The 24,572-nt window shown below is 43.0% G+C and overlaps 1 protein-coding gene and 1 long non-coding RNA gene across 4 annotated transcripts in view; both read right to left on the bottom strand.

The window, feature by feature from the left end:
* The window catches only part of LOC111097892, a 29,651-nt gene extending 17,876 nt beyond the window's left edge, over window positions 1-11,775 (bottom strand). For all 3 annotated transcript variants that reach the window (XR_005367231.1, XR_005367229.1, XR_005367230.1), the window contains exons 1-2: window positions 6,790-11,775; window positions 4,713-4,785 (exon numbers count right to left, since the gene is read on the bottom strand). This is a non-coding gene — a long non-coding RNA (uncharacterized LOC111097892). The remainder of the gene's footprint in view (window positions 1-4,712; window positions 4,786-6,789) is intronic.
* A 1,634-nt stretch (window positions 11,776-13,409) lies between these two features.
* Window positions 13,410-24,193, bottom strand: TLR4 (toll like receptor 4). Its single transcript, NM_001002950.2, is given in 4 exon segments — window positions 13,410-14,078; window positions 14,080-16,235; window positions 19,675-19,841; window positions 24,093-24,193. Coding segments are annotated over 4 exon segments (2,502 nt in total). The 5' UTR covers window positions 24,186-24,193; the 3' UTR covers window positions 13,410-13,992.
* Window positions 24,194-24,572: the final 379 nt, after the last annotated feature.

Here is a 24,572-nt window from a genome sequence, read left to right as displayed (position 1 = left end):
CTCTTCCCTGTTGGGCCCCATACACGCTGCTTAGTTTGGGCTCTCCTGAGCCTGGATTGCTCCTGAGCCTGGATCGCTCCTGAGCCTGGATCGCTCCTAAGCCTGGATCACTCATGAGCCTGGATCACTCCTGAGCCTGGATCACATGTTCTGTTTGGGTTGGGTTTTCATGCCGCTGCCCTTCGGGGCCTGGCAGGTAGCAGGGGCTCAGGGACCGGCCCCCAGGCCCCACTGCTAAGGAGTGGCCTGGGCACAGGTTTCTGGACTTCTTCCCACTTTGTCTTACTGGCTGGGGGGACGGGAAGCCTACCAGACGGGGACTGCCCGCTGCCACCTGCAGCATCCCTGCCTCCACCGCCCCCAACGGCCGCTCCGCATCTGCTCAGCAGCTGGTCACCGAAGGGGACCAGGCGCCAGCTGCACCTCTCACCTCGTCGTCCCGGCTCAAGGCTGGTGTGGTGTTAAGCGCCCCAGGCCCCCGGACAGACAGGCGGCTGTCGGCAGTGGACAGACAGTGGAGCGGCATAGATAAACCGTATTCCCCAAGGGGCCCCGGAGAAGGGAAGCCCTGGGTGCGTTCGTTGAGCATTCCCTGCATCCCAGGCCGCGCAGCTGGTGCCTCGGGGATGCTCCAACCACCCGACAGAGGCAGTGTCTGCAGGAGGCTCTCAGAGAAGGGTGTCCCCCCAACCCAGGACAAAGGCTTTCCCACGGGCCGGAGCGACTGAGGCCCCGAGGGCCGCGTCTGACTCTACCTCCCCCTGGACAGGCCTCATCTCCCCTCCTGGTGCCCGCAAAGCGACAAGTGTCAGCGCCGGTGGTGCCTGGCGGGTCAATCTCTGGTCCTCCACTGACGGGAGGAGGCTGGTTGGGATGGAGGGACACACTAAGACACACGGGCTGCCGGCTGGTGGATGGCACGGGCCCAAACACTGCCTAGGTGGCATCGCTGCCATTCATAGGTATGTATACTCTTCATGGGTATGATTTTAGCTCTTACTATTTTGCGGTGGCAGAAGGACTTCCTGCCCCGGATACATGGCTGAACTAAAGCTTCCACAATGACACACACTCGCACACGAAGGCCTCGACAGCAAGTGGAGCCACGCAGGTAATCCATCCGTGGCCCCCGCCGCTTCCCTCCACCTCTGCCCACGTCTCGGATTATCAGCAGTGGGACCGTTGCTCCTACCCCCCACACACACTCTAGGGGTGGCCACTTCATGCCCAGCCAGCATCCTCCAGGGCAACAGGCAGATCCGGTCCGGGTCGAGGCCATGCCTCTCGGTGTCCCTGTCACATTAGACAGAACAGGAGACGAGCAGAGAGAGACGGAGGAGCCCGGGCCCAAGTGCGTCGTACCCGCGGCCTATCGTACAGAGTTCTTGGGAAGCTTCCCTTCCCTGCTGTCCCCCATTCTCTCTCTGTTGCTCAGCTGGCATGTCCTCGAGGTCGGGAGGTTGTCGTCTCTTCTCTCTGTACCTTTTCGCCATCTGGTAAGAAAACTGCACACTCGATGAACGCTCTCTGGTTGCTGGCTCTATAGCTAATATCTAAGTGATTGATTTTATTCAACTGGAGCGTCTCCTTCAGGGAAGTAAAACTGCCATGTCATGAATCTTTGACTCTCTGGCATAAAAATACGGGAAGAAGAAATTCTATAACCCTGTTATGCAACTGACAACAATTACGGCCAGTGACACATTCCCCTAACGACAGTGATTCTCCTCATGTTGTAACATTCCAGAATGTCTTTTTGTTTCTTGACACAGAGGGTGGGGTCACCCTCAAGTTTCAGCTTTTTAAGTAAAACAAATCCCAAGTCACGTTACTGTCAAGCTGAGTCTTAACTTCCCCATCGTCCTACAGCACGGTCACAGCAACACCAGGATGGGAGCATGAGTCCTTTAAGGGACTGTCGTCCAGAGGACCAGATGCTAGGGAATTCCCTGGGCTTTCGTTCTGATGGGACCTTCTCCATCTCTTAACAAAAGCACACAAAAATAATTAGTATTTTTGAGTGATCGCTACATGGCCTGCCCTTTGGTTGTATTAACTTGTTTAATACGTTATCTTTCATTGAAAGATGAACAAACTGAGAAATAGTCCTGACCGATGACTTTGCCAAGGTCAACTGATGTCAGCTATTGACATTACACAATGAACTATTTCTACTGTATCCCCCCCCCCCCCGGGCTACAGCCATGCTCTTCTACTAATATTTCACAGATTCAATCCCTTGTGCGCTATTCCTTTTAAGAATTCCCTTTCCTTGGCCTCTACCATGGTCCACCCACAGCACTGATTTTTAAAAATTTCTAGATCAAATGGAACCTCCTTGATAAAGCCTTCCATGATTGCTTCTAAGAAGACCAACCCCCCACCCCATCCCAGTTGGCTTAGCAGTTTGTGCATGTACATACGTGTGTGTGTGTGTGTGTGTGTGTGTTAATTATTTGTTGACTCCTCTCCCTTACCAACCTGAATCTGAACCAACAACTTTGGAACATGTCTTTGTTGTTCGTCTCTGCCACCTCATGCACCTTGCAGTGTGCCAACAACAGAGTAGCTTGTCCATAAATGTGAGACGGAAAGATGAGTAAAATGAAGAAAACTTTGAGGGAGATAAAGGAAAGTGAGAGCCTTACTCTTGCTAACTCAACTGCCAATGAATCTGAGAGGGAGGGAGTAGCGTCCTCCTTTTACAGCTGAGGCAGATAAGACAGATAGGTAAGACAAGGCATCAGGATACAGATCTGTCTGACTCCTGAGTTTGTGTTCTTCTCAATACATTAGAAGAAGAAAAGGCACATTCTTTGGGGGGAATGCAGTGGACATTGTCAAATGCAGAAGCAGGTAATGGAGTTCACAGATAAGAAGGGAAGGAAAAGAGGGAAGGAAGAAAGAAATTCAGAAAAGGAGGAATGCGGGATGCTGACTGTTCAAGGTGGAATGGGAGACAGGCCTTCCTGGGTAAGAACCGACTTTGTGCCCAGTAAGAAGGTGCAAAGGAGGGAAGATGGAAGTGACATTTAGACAGATGAGAATGGCACCGGAATTGAACCCCGGATAATTGGACGAGTTTCTTTGAAAACCGTTTTGGGAACCAGAAAAGGGCAAAGACAAGGGCCCATGGCAGGCAAAGGACGAAGAATGATTTAGAGGAAGATGCCATAGCTCAGGAAGGGAGCGGCTTGACCTCGCGGCTTGAGGAGGGAAGTGCCTGGGAGGTCTAGCAGCACGACCACTGAGTACATCTTTGGTGGCTGTTTGCAGTGGCATATGGCTGAGGGATGAAACAGCCCCACGGTGAGAGAAGGGATAATCGTGGATGGCATTTTAAGAACGAGAACAGGAAGGAATGAGTAACCAGAGGTCTCTGCTGTGACCAATGGCCAATTGTGAAATTTACGCAGAGTGTTTACTCTTAACTGGCAAGAATTCACAGATGGTGGAAGACACCCGGGGTCACACTGCGCCTTCATCGCTCACTGTTTGGGAGCCTGTGAGATATCACTTTAAATGTCAAGTGTGGGAAAAGGAAGGATAATTGCAAGCATTATAGTGTAAGAAAGTGCTTGGATTTAGACAAACTATAGTTTTCTCCTTAAGATAATTCAAAGTAGCCAAGTAACACGTTGCTAAAATATAGAAGAATAGCATAAAAGTGATATATGGGTTAATTTTACCGCTTTTTAAAATGAATGGGCAAGACGGGAGGTATTCTTGGGATTATACAATTGGATCATACAGTTCAGAAGAGGAAACCCTTCCTTCAAGGGGTTTTCAAGCCCATGTGACACTGGCTTTTCCGATCTATGTAGTACTTTCCCTGAATTTTCTTGAATCCTCTCTTCCATTTCATTCTTGTAGCTGTCATAGAAGTGACTCCATAAACCATTCACCCCATGGACAAAGAGACAGACACCAAGGGACAAAGAGATCAAGGGTCTATTTGTTAAACAGACGGTGATAGGGTCAATGCCCCATCCAATTGTCCTAATTCTCTCTGCCATAATCTTTCACCTGCCACTGAACTCAGTGGATGATAGCTAAGCCTTTTCCAGAAATGAGGGAGAATGGGGAAAAATTATAAACGTGTGAATAAACTACTACTTTATTATTGAGTCTCCCATTTCTATACCGTATGGTAAGTTTTAAAATGCTGGAACCACATGTTAAGGATGCTCGAACATCTGCATATTGGAGTTAAGCCTCTGCTCATAGAATAGAATTGCAGGAAAGGACATTTAACTCCAGCCCCTTGCATTTTATAAGATAAGCAAATAGTCCTGGAGAGATGAACATACTAGAATGTCAGAGACCCGGCCTGACCCTCAAGGGCCATTTGGTCCATTGCTTTCCAACAGGCAAACTTCCTTATGGCAATATCAATTTTTTCCCCATATCTCTTGTATTATTAATTTTGTTCTCTGCTTTTGTTTTTGTCTAAAAAGGTCCACATTGTAATCTTATATAGAGATTTTTAAGGGGTCATATTCCTTACTCTTCACAAAACCTATCATAAATAGAAAATCACCGTGAAAATATATACATAATCATTAAAGATAATAGATTCTTCTGTTAACCACATAAGATCATCAACCACTTTGGAAAATGCTGATCCAGCCCCAGTGTCCCATTTTGTAGACAAGAGATTTGGGTCCAGGGCTAGGCTCTGAACCACACTACTACTTCCTCTACTCACTTACCTGATCTCAGCAGCCAATGTTCTAGTACCTGACAAAGGTGTTCCTTCCTCTTTGTGGTTCTCAGTTCTCAGACCTGGATAGGACATGGAGACTATGACAGTCCAACCAAAGATGATGTGTGGAGGGGATTCACATCTCTAGCCAGAGATTCATGCTCTGCCATAAATTTCAAAAGTGCTCTTTGCTGTAGAAAGTTTCTACAGCAGCTATCTCCCCACTGGGGAGCAGGACGTTCCTCCAGAGGATTCAGGATCTCAAACTTAAGATCAAAGCTACTGAATATCAACCTTCACCTGCCCCCCCCCACCCAACAATATTGGAAAAGAGGTTCCTAGGAAGACTGATAATGGCTCTGCAAGTCTTTGCACAGGAGATCCTGGTGTTTCCCAGAGAAAACCATTTTTGCAATCTTGATAGTCAATGGCAAGCCGAGTAGTCAGTTTGCAAAAGTAGAGCCGAAAGTTTTATTTTTATTTATTTTGGAATGAAAAATCAGAAAACTAAAATTGGCAGCAGATGCCTCAGACAGTTCAGAGCAGACCATGACATTTTTCTGGTATAAGTGTATGCGAGATGAAGAAAAGAAAATTAGCAACACACTAGGAGAAGCAAATAAGAGCCTAGGTCATAGTGTCTAAATGGATACCATAAGCTCAGAATCAAATTGGCCAGCACTTGCTTCACACTGGGTCTGACCTGGGAGGGTAAAGTGGGAATAACCCTACAGTGTGAAAGAGAGAAAGGACCTGACCAATAGGGGGTGTCTTATTTCCCTTTGCAAGAAGGATCACGTAATCCGTCCTGTTGACCTTGCTTTGGCTGTTAAGAATCGTAGCAATAACTCTCAAGGTCAAAACCAGTGACCGTATCGCATGTGGACTGTTATCCTCCATTTTCTGTGGTAACTGTCATTCTCAGATTTGTGCGTTACAATCACTTGGGCAACATTTCAACATACAGACTGAATCAGAATTTCTAGCAATAAGGATCATAAAGGTATCTAGAAAAGTGGATAGAAATAGATAATTAAAGTCCTCAAGTGATTCTTAAGCCAAGCACTCTTTAAAAAGCCGGAGGTAGTAAATTTTACCATCTTGATACACCGTTTCCATTTTTAATAGTTCTATTAAAACTATCTCCATTTGTAAGCTGCCCAAAGTCCTTAGTACAAATAAAGGGTGAGAGAAGATGCTAGAAGAACACAGAACAAATGAGAGAGAGACAGTGACTTAGAGACGCAAGGAAACATAGTAGATTTACCAGCTTAATCTAACTGCAGCATCCTGGAACAGAGAAGACTTTCTAACCTTCAGAGAGAGACTTCTGTTACCTTTCTAAGAAATGAAGTCAGAGGCAGCTTCTTTGGGGATTTTGTGAGAAGTTCAGAGCCTCTAAAACCTTTTTTCACATCCTTTTTTAAAAACTCCTTATTTCCATATAGGGCCTCCCAAAAAAAATCCCTCCAGTAGTAAGTGTTCATTCTTCATTGTGGAGGTGAGACTATCTCCAAGAATCTTAAGGGAAAGGTAGGCCAGAGTCCCCAAGATGGACCTTGCAGCCACACCTCAGAGTGGGGCCGTGGAAAGATGGTGGGACAAGACTCTGGGGTGGGGTGCAGGGGATAAGAACCCGGCTGGGTCATTTTAGGTCAGTCCTGTCGCTTGGCTCATGGGAAACAGGGCGTCGTTAGTGTGAGACAAGAGCTCAAATTGGCAACTGACTGGTTTTGATTTAATTACATAGTGATATGGTTTCTTAAGAGCATACAACACAATCCTTTCTCCTAAACGTGGGTTTAATTTTCAACAGAACACTTCTCGCATAAACAACATGTCGTTTCTAAACCCTTATTGCCATTCCCAGAACTGCTTGCAGCCTTTCAGAAACCCATTATTTTATAATTATAATCAAGACTATTAGGACAGGACAATTTGTGCCAAAAAGCACATTTACACTCAGAATTGTCACTTAGCACTGTCACAGAGAGGTATCCAACTCTATTTCTGCAGAGATCAAGTCAAATAGCAGATACTGCCTTTTAAACTTTCAATTTCTAGATGACATGGGAGTTACTGACCTTGTCGACTTTATTCTCCGGTCACTCCTCTGACCAGCCCTGGTAAAGTAGCCAGGAAGCCATGGCAGTTGTTACATGCGGGAGGAACGTAGTCCCGGGAATCAGGCCAACTTGGGTTCACTCCCTATTCCTCCCTCTTCCAACTGAACAATTCACATCTGCCCCTCAGTTCCTTTATCTGAGAAATGGCAAAGCTTGGTAGCTTCAGTACCAAGTACTTGCCCAAAGGATCATTTTAACAATGAAACGAATTGATATACATATTAGAATAGTCCTCAGCATGTACCGAAAAGAAAACCAAAAAAAAGCAAATGATAGTTATTATTAATACATATAAAAAGTGTGACTCATCCTCTCTGGGCATCCATTTCCTCATTGCTAAACTGAGGAAAGTAGTACCTAAGTCACAGGGGAACAGCAGCAATCGGATGAGCACACATGGTGCTCAGTGTATTTAGTTCTCTTTGATCAACTCTTTATTCCACCGGTTTCACTTTGAATTGAAAAGCTTGGTGCTCTCAGTAACAGAACCCAGAGTGTGTGATTTTATTCCAACCATCTGGAAAGTCCTTAGATTTTGGAACTTCCCCCATAACCTCTGTAAAGTCACCAGTCAGTGATTCTTATCAGGAAGTCTGACTAAAAAATGATACAGCTACTTAAGCATGTTGTTTACGGGAAGACCATCATCTAGTGGTCCTCACTTGGTGCATCGTTAAACATCTTTAATCATGTGTATCCCTGATGAACTTTTTCCCAGGCTCATATGGTTGTGACACTAATATCAATAAGTGACAACAACAGTAATCCTTCCCTTTGGTTAATATCAATCAAAAGTACAATGGTGAGATGGGAGGTTTCATGCATTTTTTTGAGAGGATAGTTTTCTGGGTAAAGAACAGTGCTATATAGTCCTGCTGTGAAGTGGAAGTGAGCTTACATCCTAAACTCAAAGGTCGCATTTATTAGCAGGTGGCCCTGGACACATTATGGAATGTCTCCAAGTGTTAGTCTCCTCATCTGTAAATTGGAAATAATTAGTATCTTCCTAATTCATTGATGTGACACAGTAAATGAATTAGTACATACAAAAAAAAAAAAAGAAGAAGAAAGTGTTTACACAAACGATTGGTCAATTAAAGGCAGTCGTTGTTAGTATTGTCAGTATTATCATTATAGCTAAATGAGGTCTGCCAAGAAAGTACAATTCACCCCTATTTTATGTATTGAAGTCTGAGCCTCAAGGCACTTGAGTGACTTTCCCACAATTATACAAGTACGTGGAGAGCCTAGACCAGATCTCACTTTGCACCCTCCCAGGTGGTTCACTGTCCGCCGCACTAGGATTCTGCTCCATTAAAAGAGTATGGGGGCACCTGAGTGGCTCAGTCGGTTAAGCTTCTGACTCTTGATTTCAACTCAGGTCATGATCTCAGGGTTATGAGATCGAGCCCCACATGGGGCGACACACTGATTGTGGAGCCGGCTTGAGAGTTCAGACTCCGTCTCTCTCTGTGGCACCCCCACTCCCTATCTCTCTAAAAAGAAAGGAGGAAGGAAGGAAAACAAAAACACAAACAATGACTTTTGTGCCTTCAATTCTAGCAGCAGTGTCTGGTAATGTGGTGTGTTTCAGAGCTGGGGTCCAGCCTGAAACACACCATTCTCCCACCCCAAGAGTCACAGGCTTGAGTTTTACTATGCGTATAAGGCCTCCTGCCTTAGAGACCTCAGGATTCCAGGCTTCTATGTCAACTTCGTATCAAGCTTGGGATTTTTCCTGTTCTTAAGGTAGGTCCTACAAGACCTAAATTTAGAGTTGTGCTGTGTCTCCCTTTCACTCTCTATTGTACCTTCTTGGTAGCCCTGTAGAGTAGGAGAGACGTACACTCACTACTCAAGAAAACAAACTAGAGCTAGCCTAAGAAACTTGTTCAAAATTATATTGTGAAGGTGTGGCAACCAGGATCCAAACCCAAGTCCATTGTACACATCTGCTAGACTAGCACCCCTATAATAAATAAGACCACATAGGATTTTCTTAATCCGCACTTTATTTATTTATTTGTTCGTTTGTTCGTTTATTAGAGAGCTGAGGGGAGAGGCAAAAGGAGAAGGGGAGAGAGAGAATCTCAAGCAGGCTCCATGCCCAGCCTAATGCAGAGCAAGAGCTCATAGCCTTGAGATCATTACCTGAGCCAAAATCAAGAGTCAGATGCTTAACCAACTGAGCCACCCAGGTGCCCTTTATACCCCCTATATTTAATAACAATGGCTAGACTATTATATGGGAAGAAAATAAAAGTCAGGTTTTACAGCCATTTCTGATTTCAGCGCATCAGGATGCTTCTTCCATTAGCTAAACAGATTATTACCGTTCCAGATGGTAGGTTGAAATTCACACTCTTGGACTCTGAGCTATTGGGGTCCTCTCATTTATCCAAGCTAAAAGAAGAGAGAGTAATGATACCAGCACAAAACCCAGTGCAAGATTCGTGCTGTATAGCTCCTCCCCCAGATCATCCATTTTAAATGCTGTGTTAAGTTACATTGCTAAGGTTGATGAACTCAGACTCTATCAGCTCCATATCAAGTTGCCTTCCAATGCCATTTAATGAAGAGATGGAAAGGAATAACGTATTTAAAGCCATGTGACAGAAAGGATCCACTGAGTGCAGGGTGGTAGGTAATTACCATGAACACAGAATCAACTGGGCCCAACTGGAAGGCCATTTGGATGGGCCTAACTGCATTAAAGTCCTGGGAACATCATGGGAAAGAATGTACTCTGTTGGAAAAGAAAGTTGAAGAGGGAAGGGCTTAGTCCTTCATCCTCAGAGGGAATAGTTGATTTCATGGGGTGCTTGATGTCTCTTATACAGCTCAGCCTTCAGCCCAACACCCCTCCTTTGGTTTCACCTTCGTATTTGGGTTCTGGTGCTGAGCTCTAGCCATAGCAAGGAGGAAATAAAAATAAAGAACAGTGGTAGTAAAATCTCTATAGGATATAAAAGGAAGGCATTAGAGAAACCATCTAGCCTAGTTGACTTGAGATATAAGAAAGACTGGGTTTAAATCATAGCTGAGCATTTACTAGCTGTGTGGCTTTGGATATGTTACTTAGAGTCTCAGAGTCTTTGTTTCCCAATGGGTAATAATGATGATATTACCAGTATCCAACTCAGGGTCATGGTATGGGAATTTAAACTTGATATCAGACATAAAGCCGTAGAGTAGGACCTAAATATAGTGACTGAGGATAACTGTTATAAGTCCTCTTCCCTTCCTCTGCAAAGTAACTTTTGAAATACTTGGAGTGAAGGAACCAAGTGGTGGAAGTAGTTAAGAACATCCATGCAGACAACAACAGAGACAAGAAACAGCTGTGGAAAGCTAGAGCCCCAGACATGCAAGGGCAGCAAAGAGCTGTGCTCTGGAACCGGCGTCCTTGAGGCACAGAGGACAACATCCCTGTAGAGATGGTTCTTCGTTCACTCACTAATTCTTTAAATAGGTGTTGTTTGATCTGCTATGTGCAGGCCATCGAGCTCAGGGCTAGGACAGCAAAGGATAAGTGAACATGCTCCCTGCCCTCACAGAGCTTAGTTATTCTTGTGGAAGACTGTGTTCATAAAAGACCCTCCAGGAACCTGCTGGTGATTTCTACCAAGGAAACAAAGTCCAGAAAGAGGCTAGGGTTCTGACAATCCCATGGGTGGGAGCCGAGTCAGAAAGAAACTGCATAATTACAATTACAGTCCTCCTGTGGTCCACGGGTTGGAAAATAGCAATTGCTATAATGCTGTTTTTGAGAAGACCACTCAATATTTCTTTCTGTTCACCCTTTATAAAGTCCCAGAGGAAAAAAAAAAAAGTCCCAGAGGATTACTCCTCCATAAAAATAGTGTTGCATATACGTGCAGTCATGCTTACTCCTGACAGCAGTTCACAGAGTAATGTGCTACCCTCATTTTATATTTGAGTTAGGGAGGCTCACATAAAAATGAAGCCCAAAGCAGGCATGGCCAACGGTAAGCCTGGGCTTGTGGCTTTCTCCAGAAGCCACAACATCCAAAACACTGGGGCAGGGGGGCCAAGGGGCTGGAGATGCTCTCTGGAGTCTGAATGGGGAAGCACTATGCCAAAGCTTACTTGTAGTGTCTTCTTTTCCTCTTTTCCAATTTTTATCCAGCTTTTCTGGTTCTTATGGATGACCCTTATTATCCATGCATACTTTGTTTGCCTCCCTCACACCCTTTATGGAAAGAAAAGTGGTATAATTAATTATATATATATATATACATATACACACATATATAATTCAGTATATTATATACAATATATAATATATATAGTTCAGTATATTTTCTCTCTCTCTCTCTCTCTCTCTCTCTCTCTATATATATATATATATATATATGCATATGTATTTGCCTAACAATTCACGGTTTCAGTGAAAAACCCTTGACCATTGTCAAGTACAAAGAGAACTACAGTGGTTTCACTTCTTGTTTTAGTAACTTGAAGTGTGAAGCAGTGGGGTGCCGTGGAAAGTGGGCTGCCCCGAGGAGGCAGGGGACCCACGTCCTGGCCCTGCTGCTCATTTACACTCTGTTTTATTGACAATAAACTCATTTCCTTGAACTTCAGTTGTGTCAGGAAAATGGGGAAACTAATTCTTAACCTGCTACCTCGCTCAGATAATAAGAAATTCAGATGTGGTCATAATTGTGTGACTATGTTCCAAGTTGTAGGATAGTACACAAATTTAAAGCGTTCTCTCATTAATATTAATTCCTCTCTGTTCCACTCCTCATCTCTCTTTAATCTGGAGAACTAAAATGGCTTCAAAGAACTGCGCTTGGGGATCCCTGGGTGGGATCATGATCCCAGAGCGTGATCCTGGAGACCCGGGATCGAGTCCCACATCGAGCTCCCTGCATGGAGCCTGCTTCTCCCTTTGTCTGTGTCTCTGTGTGTGTATGTGTGTCTCTCATAAAATAAATAAATAAATAAATAAATAAATAAATAAATAAATAAATAAATAAAATTAAAAAAAAAAAAAAAAAAAGAACTGCCCTTGGTCTGATTTTCCTCTTTCCTTCCCTTCCTTATGTTGCCATCATATCATTTCTTTCCCTCCTCGTCTGCCTAACCTGCAATTTTCAGAATCCCGTCTAGGAGAAGGAGGCCAGCATCAGCCTGGTATACAAGAAACATTCCAGCTGCACTTTGGTTTTCCTCCTTGGAGTCTTGAACATTTGCTTGAACTAACACACAGATGCAGAACACACACTCCAGTATGAACACAGACACATTCACCATAGCCTGGACACACACACAAACACACACCTTCAGGAAGACTCGGAGTCTAACACCACAGATGTTCGTATATAAGCAATCACATACAAACTTGAGAGTAGAAAACCTATCTCAAACAGCTGCAGGCACCACATCAAAGGCACGATCAGTAGAATCCCAGTGTTCCATGAGGACACGATCACACAGACACACGCACTTTGGCATTCACATACAGACAGCAACACTTAGAGGCATCTGCACAAATACACAGATTCACATTCATGACCGTGTAAGACTTATAAGCACACCCAGGCATGTTCAGAAACTCCTGTTATGCTCTGACCAAAATATGCTCTGGGGGCAGCCCCAGTGGCGCAGCGGTTTAGCGCCGCCTGCAGCCTGGGGTGTGATCCTGGAGACCCGGGATCGAGTCCCACGTCGGGCTCCCTGCATGGAGCCTGTTTCTCCCTCTGCCTGTGTCTCTGCCTCTCTCTCTCTCTCTTTCTCTGAATAAATAAATAAATCTTAAAAAAAATTATGCTCTGAAACACTCAGTCACAAACACGCTCTAGGGTGTGGCCACATTTTAAGTTTCGACAACCATGTTTTCCAAAAGTCCTTGCTGTTCTTCCTGGGGAAAAAAATTATGTGCTCTTCTAAGAATTCCCCTTAACATGACCCACATTAACCTCAGTGACATTATTTTCTCAGTAATAATGTCTGCTCTTTCCTAAATGTGGTCACAGGGAGTGGTACTCAACAGGAAGCAGCAACGTGCACTCCCCACCTAGAACCATTTCATATCCCCCTGAAAAAGTCAATGTTCCATGAGAAAATACTCATTTCCTGCAGAAGAAACTGCTGTAGCTCTTGTCATGTGGTCACCTCAGCCATATCAGCCCTATGTTTCTGGGACCATCAAGAACTGACCTCCAGGTCATCCTATTTCTTGGCCTGCCCTTAGCCCTGAATTGCACATTATTAGACCAGAAATTTGGACTTGTCTCTCTCTATTACAATGAGTGCCACTTTCAACCAAATTATTTTAATGTTTCCTTCATGACAGTCATAACTTAGTAGGTAATAACTTTAGAGTGACATCAAGTGACAAAATGATGGAGTGTATTTTACATATTCGCTTGAATGATAGTGCTTAAATATGGAAATTTCCAGCATGTCTCTAACAGCCTTATTTACGGTAAGAGTTTATAGAGGAGACATGAAAAATGAGAACTGGATTTTATAAAAACAAAAATGTATCAGGCAAAATTAGTTAATAAATAGAACATCCTAAAGAATGGCCAGGATATTTGTGGATATGCGTTAATCAGAATTCCTTTGGAACTAGTTGCTAGACTTTATTTAGCCTTTGTAAGGAAACTGGCTTAGAGTAGTGGGGAAGGGATCTGAATCAGGATCCTTTTGAGTCATCAAGCGGAATTTCAATTGCATTCAATAGAAAAGGGAAAAGTGGGCAAAGACCTGGTTCAGTTAAAACTGCCCAAACAGCTTTCAGAGAGCTAGCATGTCATGAGGTAGTTTCCACTCCAGAGACTCAGTTGAAGAACTATATCTCTTCCCTGATCTCTCTGGGACCCAGTCTCTTAGTTCTAACTCAGTTTGATGGGGTAAGAATTGAGTTGACTTTCCATGGACTCAGCCATGGACTCCTCAGCTGATTTGGTGGAAGCATCCACCTGGAGGTTCTGTGGTTTAGCACAGCTTTATTCCCTCTGCACTGTAAACTCCATGAGGTTGGCATCCTGCAGCCCTCGTGCACCACTGAATCATCCGCCCTTAGCACAGTGGCAGGTACATCGCTAACTGAACAAGTACTGGGTCCAGCTGGGCAAGAAGCACCACAGGAGCTTTTCATCCTCAAGCAGAGTTTCCTGCTTCATGCTAGCTTTTTTCTGCATCCTCTGTTCCTTCTGGACTCCACGGTTTACCATCCAGCAAGGCTTTTCGGAGCCGTCTCCAGAAGATGTGGCCGCCCCAGGACACTGTCTTCCCATTCCAGGTAAGTGTTCCTGCTGAGGAGGCGATACAGTTCCACCTGCTGCCGCAGCAGGGACTTCTCCACCTTCTGCAGGACAATGAAGATGATGCCAGCACGACTGCTAAGAAACTGCCAAGTCTGGGCAATCTCATACTCAAAGATGCACCATCGACTCTGGATGAAGTGTTGGGACACCACAACAATAACCTTCCGGCTTTTGTAGAAGCCTTCCTGGATGATGTTGGCGGCGATGGCCACACCAGGAATGAAGTCTCTGTAGTGAAGGCAGAGCTGAAAGGGGGGCACTCCCTCCTCCAAGTTCTTTACCAATTCATTCCTCACCCAGTCTTCATCCTGGCTTGAGTAGATAACAAATGCATCATAGGTACTTTCCCCTCTGTTATACCTTTTGCAGCCAGCGAGAAGCATCAGGTGAAAATAGAACTTATACGCTAAAACTGCTACCAGAGAAACCATGAGCACAGTGAAAACTGACACACTAATGATAGTCTTGCTCCTCTGACAGGTGGCATTCCTAAAACTTAGCAAGGGCATGTCCTTCATGTCTAAAGGTTTTGCACACACCATTTGTTCAACTTTCACCAAGAGCTGCCTGTGGTCTTTGACCCACTGCAGGAAACTCTGATGTTCACAGTCACAAGCAAAGTTATTCCGAGTAAGATTTAAGGAAACTAGATTACTTGGAAAATGCTGTTGTCCTTGTTCCTTGAAGGCTACTATTCGATTGAAACTGCAATCTAGGATCTGGAGGGAGAGGAGAGGTTCATAAGCTAGTGTATCCAATGACAAGAGGCTATTGTGACTCATATTTATCACCTGAAGTTTAGGAAGTGAGACAAATGATTCCTGGGACACCCGTTCCAGATGACACCTAGAAAGGTCCAGAATGGTTAAGTTAGTCAACCCTTTGAAAATATTTGGAAGGGAGTTGTCCGGAAAGGAATTATCAGCCATTTTCAAGACTTCGAGGCTGACCAAGCCATCAAAAATGCCCTGGAAAGCAACTTCAGTGCGAGTATAAGAAATATCAAGGTAACGGAGGTTTCTGAGGGACAAGAATACTGAAAAATCACTGGCCTGCTTCAAACTGGAATGCTGTAAATCTAGATATTCCAGTTGTTCTAAGCCCAAGAAGTTTGAACTCATGGTAATGATTTCATTGAAGCTCAGATCTAAATGCTTCAGTCTGGTTGTCCCAAAATCAGAGTGAGAGCAGCAAGTCTTGAAACTCAGGCGATTTCTACTGAGATCTAGAAACTCAAGGCTTTCCATCTTCATATCAGCAAAAGTGTTCATACCTTTGTTGGAAGTGAGAACAAACTCCTTGAGAGAGTCCAGCTCCCATGCGGGAAATTGTTCTAAGTTACAATTAACTATTTCCAACCGTTGCCATCTGAGATTTTTAGGAAGGTATTTTGGTGTGTCTAAATACAGATGCGCCAAAGAAATTGCAGAAATGTTTACCAACTGGTTAAATAAGTTAGTAGTATCCTTTGAGAAGCTATCAAAGTATGCTATCCGGAATTTTTCAATGGTCAAATTGCACAGTCCTTCCAGGAGAGAATTGTCAAAGCTTTCCAACTTCCTTTCATTTTTAAATTCTCCCAGAACCAACTGATTGATCTTTAAGCCAGCCAGACCTTGAATAAAAGTTTTCATTACATCTGTACTATTAAAATTACTTCTCAAAGTCAGTTCATGGAGTTTAATTTCTTTAAAGGAACCTGGTTGGATAAAGTATAAAGGGTTCAGGGACAAGTCTAAAGAAAGGTTGAGTAGTGGCATTTGATGTAGAACCTGCAAGTCTTCACGATAAATATTTTGGATCTTGTTATTGGAAAGATCCACGTTCTCCAGGTTGGGCATGTTAGAGAAATACGCAGGTAGCTTGAAGGAATGGATAAGATTGTGAGCCACATTAAGCTCCTTCAAGGTTTTGAGATGTCCAATGGGGAAATCCTCTAGAGATGTTAGTTTTGTCTCCTTGGCCACCAGCGTCTTTAAACTTGATAGTCCAGAAAAGGCTCTTGGAAATAATCTCTGGATAGGGTTTCCTGTCAATATCAAGATGGAGAGGTGGTTTAGGCCCTGATATGCATCATCTTCAATTACCTGAATTTCACACCTACAGGGAAAAGAGATACAGATTATATAATATTTCTGGGGAATTAAAACTCAAAAAAGAATAGCCATCCTAGTCATCTAGCTCTTTGTGCAGATGTGACATGATATGTGATTGTGTCTTGACAAAGACATGAAGCAGGATAGATGATGGCATGATCAAATAAGAAGCCCCACAGATTCAGTATTATCCTACTGGACACAATGACAAACTATTTTTGTCACACTAGGCACATGTGCTAAGCAGAGGCAGCACATCCCTCAGAAGGAAATCAGCTAAAGATCAATAATTGGGACACATGAAGACTGTACAGCTGATAGAGTATGTAACTACCTTGGATTAACTTTAGCCACTTCCTGTCACATATAATTGTGATTATCCGTCAGATTGGTACAGATGATACAGATAGCCGTTAGCTATAAGGCATGATAAATGACTGGTAAAGTGTCCAGTTCAAAGATATAAAAAAAAATTACACAAGAGTCACAGTTACCTCAAGATTTATGCAGAGCTTTCTATATATGATAGCTAGATATTTGAAAGTTGGAGTTATCACAGGTGAATGTTAGTAACAGGTGATAGGAGTGAGTCCTATGAAAGAAAAGGAAAGTGTACAATGAAACCTTACATCAAAGGAATGGACCTACATCAGGGGGATAAAAGCAGGCTTTTCTGAGAGCATGTGAGTTGAAATCTGAAGGATGGCTAGGAATTACCAAGAAAAAAGAAGAGCAGATATGAAAGCCCTGAAGTAGGCCATGATACATAGAGGAACCCTGAGAAACCGTGAGAAACTTCTGTGTCTGTGGAGTACAGAGAGGGAAGTGGAGGGACGTGAGATGAGGTTGCGGAGAAAGGAGGTTACAAAGTAGAGGCTTACAGACTGGATAAAGCATTTTGAATTTTTCCCCCAGAGAAATGGCAGCTATACTATATACAATATTCATGGAAGTGTCCTAGAGACAAGGTGCTTATCCAGATGAGAAATGGCAAGCTAATGATAAACACTTGCTAGCACTGCAGGTGCAAGCCAGTTAGCATTTGCAAATGAGTTATTTCCTGGTCCAACCTGAATGACATTTACAATTTCTCCACTTGTCCCATCCCCTCCATGAGGGTCATGGGTAATAAAAGTATTTTAGCCCAAGCTTTTGTTGATTAGTAACTCATAGAGGGTGGTGGGTGCCACAAAAAGAATAATTGAAAAGGGGGCAAGACATCTTGATTCTGCTATCTCCCTGGTCCTCTTATACCTCTGTGGATCTCAGTTATCACTTTTCTCAATGAGGCAACTAAACTTACTTATTTCTTACATTGCTGAGTTCTAGGATTTTATAACCTGTAACCTTATGTATTAGACTGGAGAGGTCTTGCTGTGTCTCTCTCTCATCAGAGGGAGCTCATCACTTTTGAGGAGCAGAGCATTAAGATGAGGAGAACATTTAACCTGGAAGCAGGAGATACAAATATGAATCTCTGCTGCCAACAAGCTCCACAAAATGTAGAGTGTGAACGTAGATCAATTACAAAAACTCTCTGAGCCTCAGTTTCTTCATCTAAAAAAGAGAAGACAAGTATATCAATAGGTTTCCATAGGAATAAAAGGCTGGCTGGAGGACTAGCTGAGTTACTATATGTGAACCCTGTAAAAGAGTATGAAAGGGCAAGGGACATCTATGGTACTATGTTTGTCCCTGTTGTAAGCCAAGATCTCCTTTGGTTAACCAAAGGGAGAGCTGTCCTGTCTCGAAGAATTTCTCTGAGAGAAATTCCTTGTGTATGTGGTGGTTTGAAGATGAATTATAAGAGACACTGTTTGATAAGAAACTACTTCTTGTTTTAAAAAGGGGGAGGGGTGAGATGCCTGGATGACTCAACGGTTGAGCTTCTGCCTTCGGCTCAGGGTACAATCCCAGGTCAGGGGCTCGAGCCCCACATCGGGCTCCCTGCACGGAGCCTGCTTCTCCCTCTGCCTGTATCTCTGCCTCTCTCTCTCTCTCTGTGTCTCTTATGAATAAATAAATAATTAAAAAATTAAAATAAAAAGGAAGAGGGATAATCTATCTTAATTAGAGTTCTTAACAAAATCCTTATTCAGAAAACTGAAATTTAGAAACTAATGAAGTGCTATAATAATATTTTTATCCTTATAAAGTCTACTTGTAAGGTTTTTAATATATACATGCTAACATTCATGATCACATTTATCCCTGTGGAGTAAGTCTCACCATTTCCATTACACAAACATGAAAACTGACAGTCAAAGAGGTGAAGTGACATGCCGCAGTCCACATGGCTATCAATGTTACAGGAGGACTTGGCTCGGCCTTCTGACCCCCACAGAGCTCTGTGCTCTACCCCACTAGCTTTAAAATGCTCCATTCCGCCTCTGTTATATACTCTGTCAATTTCTAAGTTAGAGTATAAAACATCAGATGCCCACTCTTCTTTCTACAGAAATATCTGCTATAAAGAGGGTTTTTGTGCTATGATCTTAGAATCTATTAAAAGTTTCTATAATAAAAAAACATATGTAAAATTCTTCTGTATTTTCCATAAACTATTATAGAGAATACGATCCATTATCCAGTACCTTTTAAAATAAGGCCCTAATGGTGATGATATTTTTAGGATTCAAGTCCCCTCAAAAATAATGATAATAATTTCACCTGTCCTAATAAATGATAAATTTCCCAGCATCAGGAAAGAAAGTCTTAGTCATTGTTCTTTCTCACAATGGATATTTTCCTTTGATCTTGTCACCTTTCTTCTTGGGTTACTTGCATCTTCCTATTTCCCTATCCTCTATCCCACTTTCAATATTCTAGACATTCTTTGAATCCCACTCTGTTCATGAAATCTGTCTTCACTACCCACTGCAGACAGAGTAGGCCCCTCTTCAGAACAACACAATATGTTGCCTCTAGTTTGCACTAGCTTATAACTTACTGGTGTATATTACCATCTTTATCTCAGGTTCAAAATCCAAAATCAGAATCGAGTAACATGTATTGCATGCCTAATATGTGCCTGGCACCATGCTCAGGATTGTGACATGTTCCTTCTTTCAAGTACATATGTATGCCCTCTTGAATCGCTGGGATTGTATATACCAATATACTCTTGTTTCCTAGCAGACTGTGTAATATATACCAAGTAGTCAGTAAATATCTGCTGTGAAAGAGTTTGAGTCAATTTTCTTCCCTGACTTAAAAGAATATCGAAAGATAGAGCTGTCCTTAGAAACCTTCTCATCCAGCTGCTCATTTCACAGATGAGGCAATGGGATCTGGAGAAAGGAAGTGGCTTATCCAAAGTTATACAGCAAGTGAGACATCTGTTGAATGAATAAGTGAATAAAGATGAGACTCCTGACATAAGAATGAAGTGATAGAACCGTGAACATTCTACCTTGGGCAATGTGTAAAAGCTCATTCATTACCTGGATAAATCCAGCACCTGCAGTTTTGGGAAGTTGGAGAAGCAATGGCTGCCTAAATGCCTCAGGGGGTTAAAGCTCAGGTCCAGTTTCTCGGTTGATGTGGGGATGTTGTTGGGGATTTTGCTGAGATTCAGCTCCATGCATTGGTAAGTAACGTTAGGAACCACCTGCAATGATCACATAGTAGATACAGCGTCTTAATGCATGCACCTCAACTGCCCTCTCTCCTTTCCTCTCCTAAGGCAGAGCAGTGGAGACCTCCATACAAGTATAGGGTCTGTCCATCCATCCATCTATCCATCCATCCACCCACCCACCCATTCATTCATTTATCCTCTCACTTTGTACTGCAGCTTTGGAAGGGCAGAGAACTTACCCTGTCCCCAGTTTCCTAACCTCTACTATCACAATGGCAGCTTTAGGGAGAGGTAACAGAATCAAGTGGTGAAAACATGAAGCTCTGGAGCCCAAAAGCCCTGGATTTCACCCAATTCTTCCATGGGCTATGGGGCAAAGTTTTTTTTTTTTTTTTTTTTCCCAGAGTACCCCTGCAATTGTATACAGCCTTGGGGAGACTACCAGTTAAGATGTCCAGACTTCACAGTCATAGCTCAACTTTTGCAGTGGCATTCTTTCCCCTGACTCATTGATGTTTGAGCATATGATACAGAAATGGAGAAAAATATTTAGGGATGTATAGACACCAGTGGTGGAACCTAGTAAATAAGGTCAAATAGTTTACGTTCCTTTGGTTTGTGTGTTTGTTTCCCTCATACTTTCCCCAATTCTTTGTAAACTCTTGTTCTCTAACCTCCCAATTTCTAAATTCTCTGATTTCTTCAACACAACTTCTTACTTAAGCCAGCTAATTTTGGTTTCCTGTTTAAAACCAATAAAATCAGTTAAAAGGATTAAATGAAATAAAGTATTTAAAGAGATTATCTCAAAGCCTGTTACAGTGAAATGATCAATAAATGTTAACATTAATTATTAGTAGTTTTTATTAATCCCCTACCATATGTGGGCATCTTTCTTATACGTTATATGCTTTAATTTAATCTTCAGATAAACCTTTTAAAGAAGAAGAATTCAGAGAGAAGTAATATGCACAAAGTATCACAGGTCACATGTGCAGCTCTTCACTTCACTGATATGTCTCCTGAAATGCTGCCCCTTATAGGAACCCCCCGCCCCGACCGTACTGTCTAATAGCACATGGTCACAGGCTTCCTTCCTTTACCCTCTTTCATCACACGCTGTATCTTCATCTAACATGACATTGTCTATGTGATTATTCCACATGTGTTGCTCATTTCCCACACTAGATTGTAAACTTTGGTATTCGTGCTCTCTGCTATGTCTCCAGCACTCAGAATTGTGTCTGGCAAATGGCTAATGCTTACTATTTATTGAGTAAATGAATGAATAACTGACTGAATGAAGATTTGCTTAGATCTGAATTGTTGGCATTTTCTCTAAGTGCTGTGGGCAAAGACCCATGTGATAGGGCTCCAGACTTCCGTGAGCTCACAATCTAGAGGAAGAGTTGAGATAGGAACACGACTCACACCACCGAAAAGGACCATAAGCCAGGCCTGGAAAATAACTTCCTCTAGCTCATAAATGGTAGTGATCAATTCTGGATCCAGGGATTATAGATGGCTTCTGAGCAAAAGAAGGTTTCAAGGGGAGTCTTGAAGGATGAGTAAGATTTAGATACACAGAAAGAGGAAGGGGGAGAGAAGAGTGTAGGCAAGAAGGGATGGAAACTAATTCAGAGCAGCTGGTACGCAGTAGAAGTGGTGAAGCCTAAGCCGGTGGGGAAGTAGAGCCCTATATCAATACTTTTAATCATCTAACAAGTGTAAGTTGAGGACCTACTATGTGCTAGGCACTGGGGGTAGTGTAAGCCTTGACAGTTGGCTTTTCTTATAATGCAGGTGCCTGATTTTAAAGCTTTGGTTGGGGAGGCATCCACTTCAAAGAAGGCTACCTCCAATAAACACAATGCCAGCCATGTCACTAGGTAAAGTGCCAGGCCACCTCCCCTCACTGAGCCTTCTTCTTATTACTCCCTCTTCCCACATTCACCTCCTCCTAAATCCCTGCTCTTATGGTTTAAATTCACCAAGAAGGAGGGAGCCAGGGAAATCCTAGCCCCTCATCCTCAGCCCCAGTAAGAACAGAACCCCGCATGCTTGAAAGCTTTTTCTCTCTTTACCCTCAACATTGTTGTGTGGCCCTACTTGTGCTGTATAATTTCCAGGATTTATAAGGAAGAACCTGTCAGTGCTTCAAAGTTCCCTGATGATGATTGCTGAAGAGTATCTTACAATCATAAAGAACCACAGGGGCTGGTTCAACCACAACACTGTTTATTGATAAGATAGGCTGAAACCAGCACAGAACACTAGGGTATAGTGATAAATAAAATTAGCAATGATGTTGTTCACTTATTGATTCCATTTCAAAGGGAAGGACAAATAATAGGTATACAAAAATGTATAATCCTGTGCTATTAAAAAAAAGCATCATAGAGATTAGAGGCAATGTGGAGGGTAGATGATCAAGGAACATTTCCAAGGGGAGGTGACATTTAAGCAGAAATATGAATAAAGTGAAGGATTAAATCATGAAGATTCTAAGACTGTATGGTCCAACATGGTAGCCAATGACTCCACACAGCTATTGCACACAAGAAACTTATTCTAAACTGACAGGTACATTAACTGTAAAATAATACTAAATTTTCAAACACTTAATACCAAAGAAAGAATGTAAAGCATTTTATTAATAGTTTAGTCTATATTAGATTTTCAAATAATATTTTGAATATACTAGGTTAAATAAAAATATTATTAAAACGAAATTTACCAATTTTAATTTTTTCAATGTGGCTACTAGAAAATTTAAAGCTATGATTTTTGTTAGCTAAAATGTAGTTAAATAGAAATTTGGCTAAATTTAGTTACATTTATTGTTTAAATTTAGATAAGATCATGTGACCCACATGGTGTTGCATTTGGGCAGCACTGATCTAAGAACAAAGAATTCTAGCTGGAGGAAATAGCCAGCGCAAAGGCCCTGGGATCGCAAACTGCCCTAATAGCACTCAAAAGTTATTACAAGTTGTTAAGAGGGCAGTTTGTTAGAACTGAGACTCAGGCAAAACAACACAAATAAACAACAAACAAAAATGTGCAGAGTGAGTTAGAAGAGAAAGGGAACTAGGAAGCAGGACACCAGTCGCTATCCAAGAATCAAGGCCAGGGGGAATATGGACCACTTATAGGGTGGCACTGAGGGGATGGGCAGGGTTGGACAGGCTTTGGAGACTGAGAATATAGGGCGTGATTTTATTCAGGGTGACTTTGATTAGAGGATCCATCCCTATTAACTTGATGGTAGTAGGGACACACAGAGGACAAGCAGCAGGGTTCTGGGTAGGGATTTGGAGGAAGGGAGGACTTCGACATGACAAATTCATCTTTGCTACATATTAAAGCACATTACTTCCCCAGGGCCCTCAGTCTCAGGACTCCAACTGGTTATGCTCTTCTTGAGGTTCTGAACCTGCCACACACTAAATCCCAGAATATTCCTTCGCTTGTTGGGTTCTACCCTGGGCCCCCCAAGCACTTGTGAAGTCTACACAGGGGAAAAAACAAGAGATCCATCATGAATGAGGTGACATAAAAGTTGGAAGGTGTTTCACAAAGAAACCATCGCATCAGCTGTCATTTTACGTGGTTCTCTCTCTCTCTCTCTCTCTCTTTTTCCCCATCTCTCTTTGTCTCTCTGTCTTTTTCTCTATTTCTCTCTCTCTCTCCTTTTCTTTTCCAATCGTGTTTCTTTTCATCCTTTGGAACTACTGTTAGATCTGAAGGTCTGAAATCCACTTAGAAAGTTCTCCCTATTAAGAGACAAAATCCAAAGCAAAACAAAACAAAACAACCTTCCTAAAATTGAAAAGGGCAAAGTGAAAGCCTGAAGCGGAGAGTACAGTCCAAAGGAATGACAGGAAGCAGACTTCTTGTAACTCTCTATTGAAGTAGGTATTATTGTTAAGGCTTCTATAAATGTTAAAACCAGCTCCAGAGAGTTCAACAACTTATTCAAGGTCACACAGCCCAGAAGTCAAAGAACAGTGACTTTAAGCAGATCTATCTGACCTAAAGCCCCTATTAGCACTTCAAGTCCTAAATGGGCCATGACGCCACAGGCTGCCTGGTTGGTGCCATGTAACCATGAACTGTTTGGTCCCTGTGGCCTCTCAGGTTCTTAAGGTAATTCGACTCCTTGTTGCAAATGAAACTAGTCAACTAGGAAGGACCCACAGTGAGAAGTTCTGCACAGAGAGCAGTTTTTCAGAAGCAAGGCAGATCTCACAGGAGGTGAACCGACATGAAACCACATACCTGCATGCAAGGGTCCCAGCTCTCAGGTCTCAGGCAGGAAAGGAAGGCCATGGCTGGGATCAATATCCCAGCCAGGCGGGTAGGAGACATCATTCTGGCATTTTCTGTGCCCAGAAGTGTCTCTGTGAAACATGACACGCTGTATCCGCCTCCTGGAGTGGCCGCTAGGGCTCTGCGACCTTCTCTCCCCCGCTGGTTGCCCCGGGACAATTACTGTATTGAAAGCAATGCTGCTGAGTTAAGGGGCAAGAGGAAGTGAGAGTGGCAACCTTAGCGTTCTGGGCTTTTGTTTCTCAAACATTTATGTCCCCAGTCACAGGAGGGGAAGTTAGAAGAAGAAGAACAAAATGTCTGCAGATCAGTGGTCCAAGTAACAGCAAGAGGAAGCTGGCTTTCATCCCAGGAAGTCATCTGACCTCCGGGTTAGTGAATTTAGGAAAACAGTCAGACCGGTCAAACAGCTTATGCAACAATCCAGGG

The sequence above is a fragment of the Canis lupus genome, chromosome 11 (genome assembly GCF_011100685.1).
Source record: "Canis lupus familiaris isolate Mischka breed German Shepherd chromosome 11, alternate assembly UU_Cfam_GSD_1.0, whole genome shotgun sequence".
NCBI classification, from domain to species: domain Eukaryota; kingdom Metazoa; phylum Chordata; class Mammalia; order Carnivora; family Canidae; genus Canis; species Canis lupus.
This window is presented reverse-complemented; position numbering and strand designations above follow the sequence as displayed.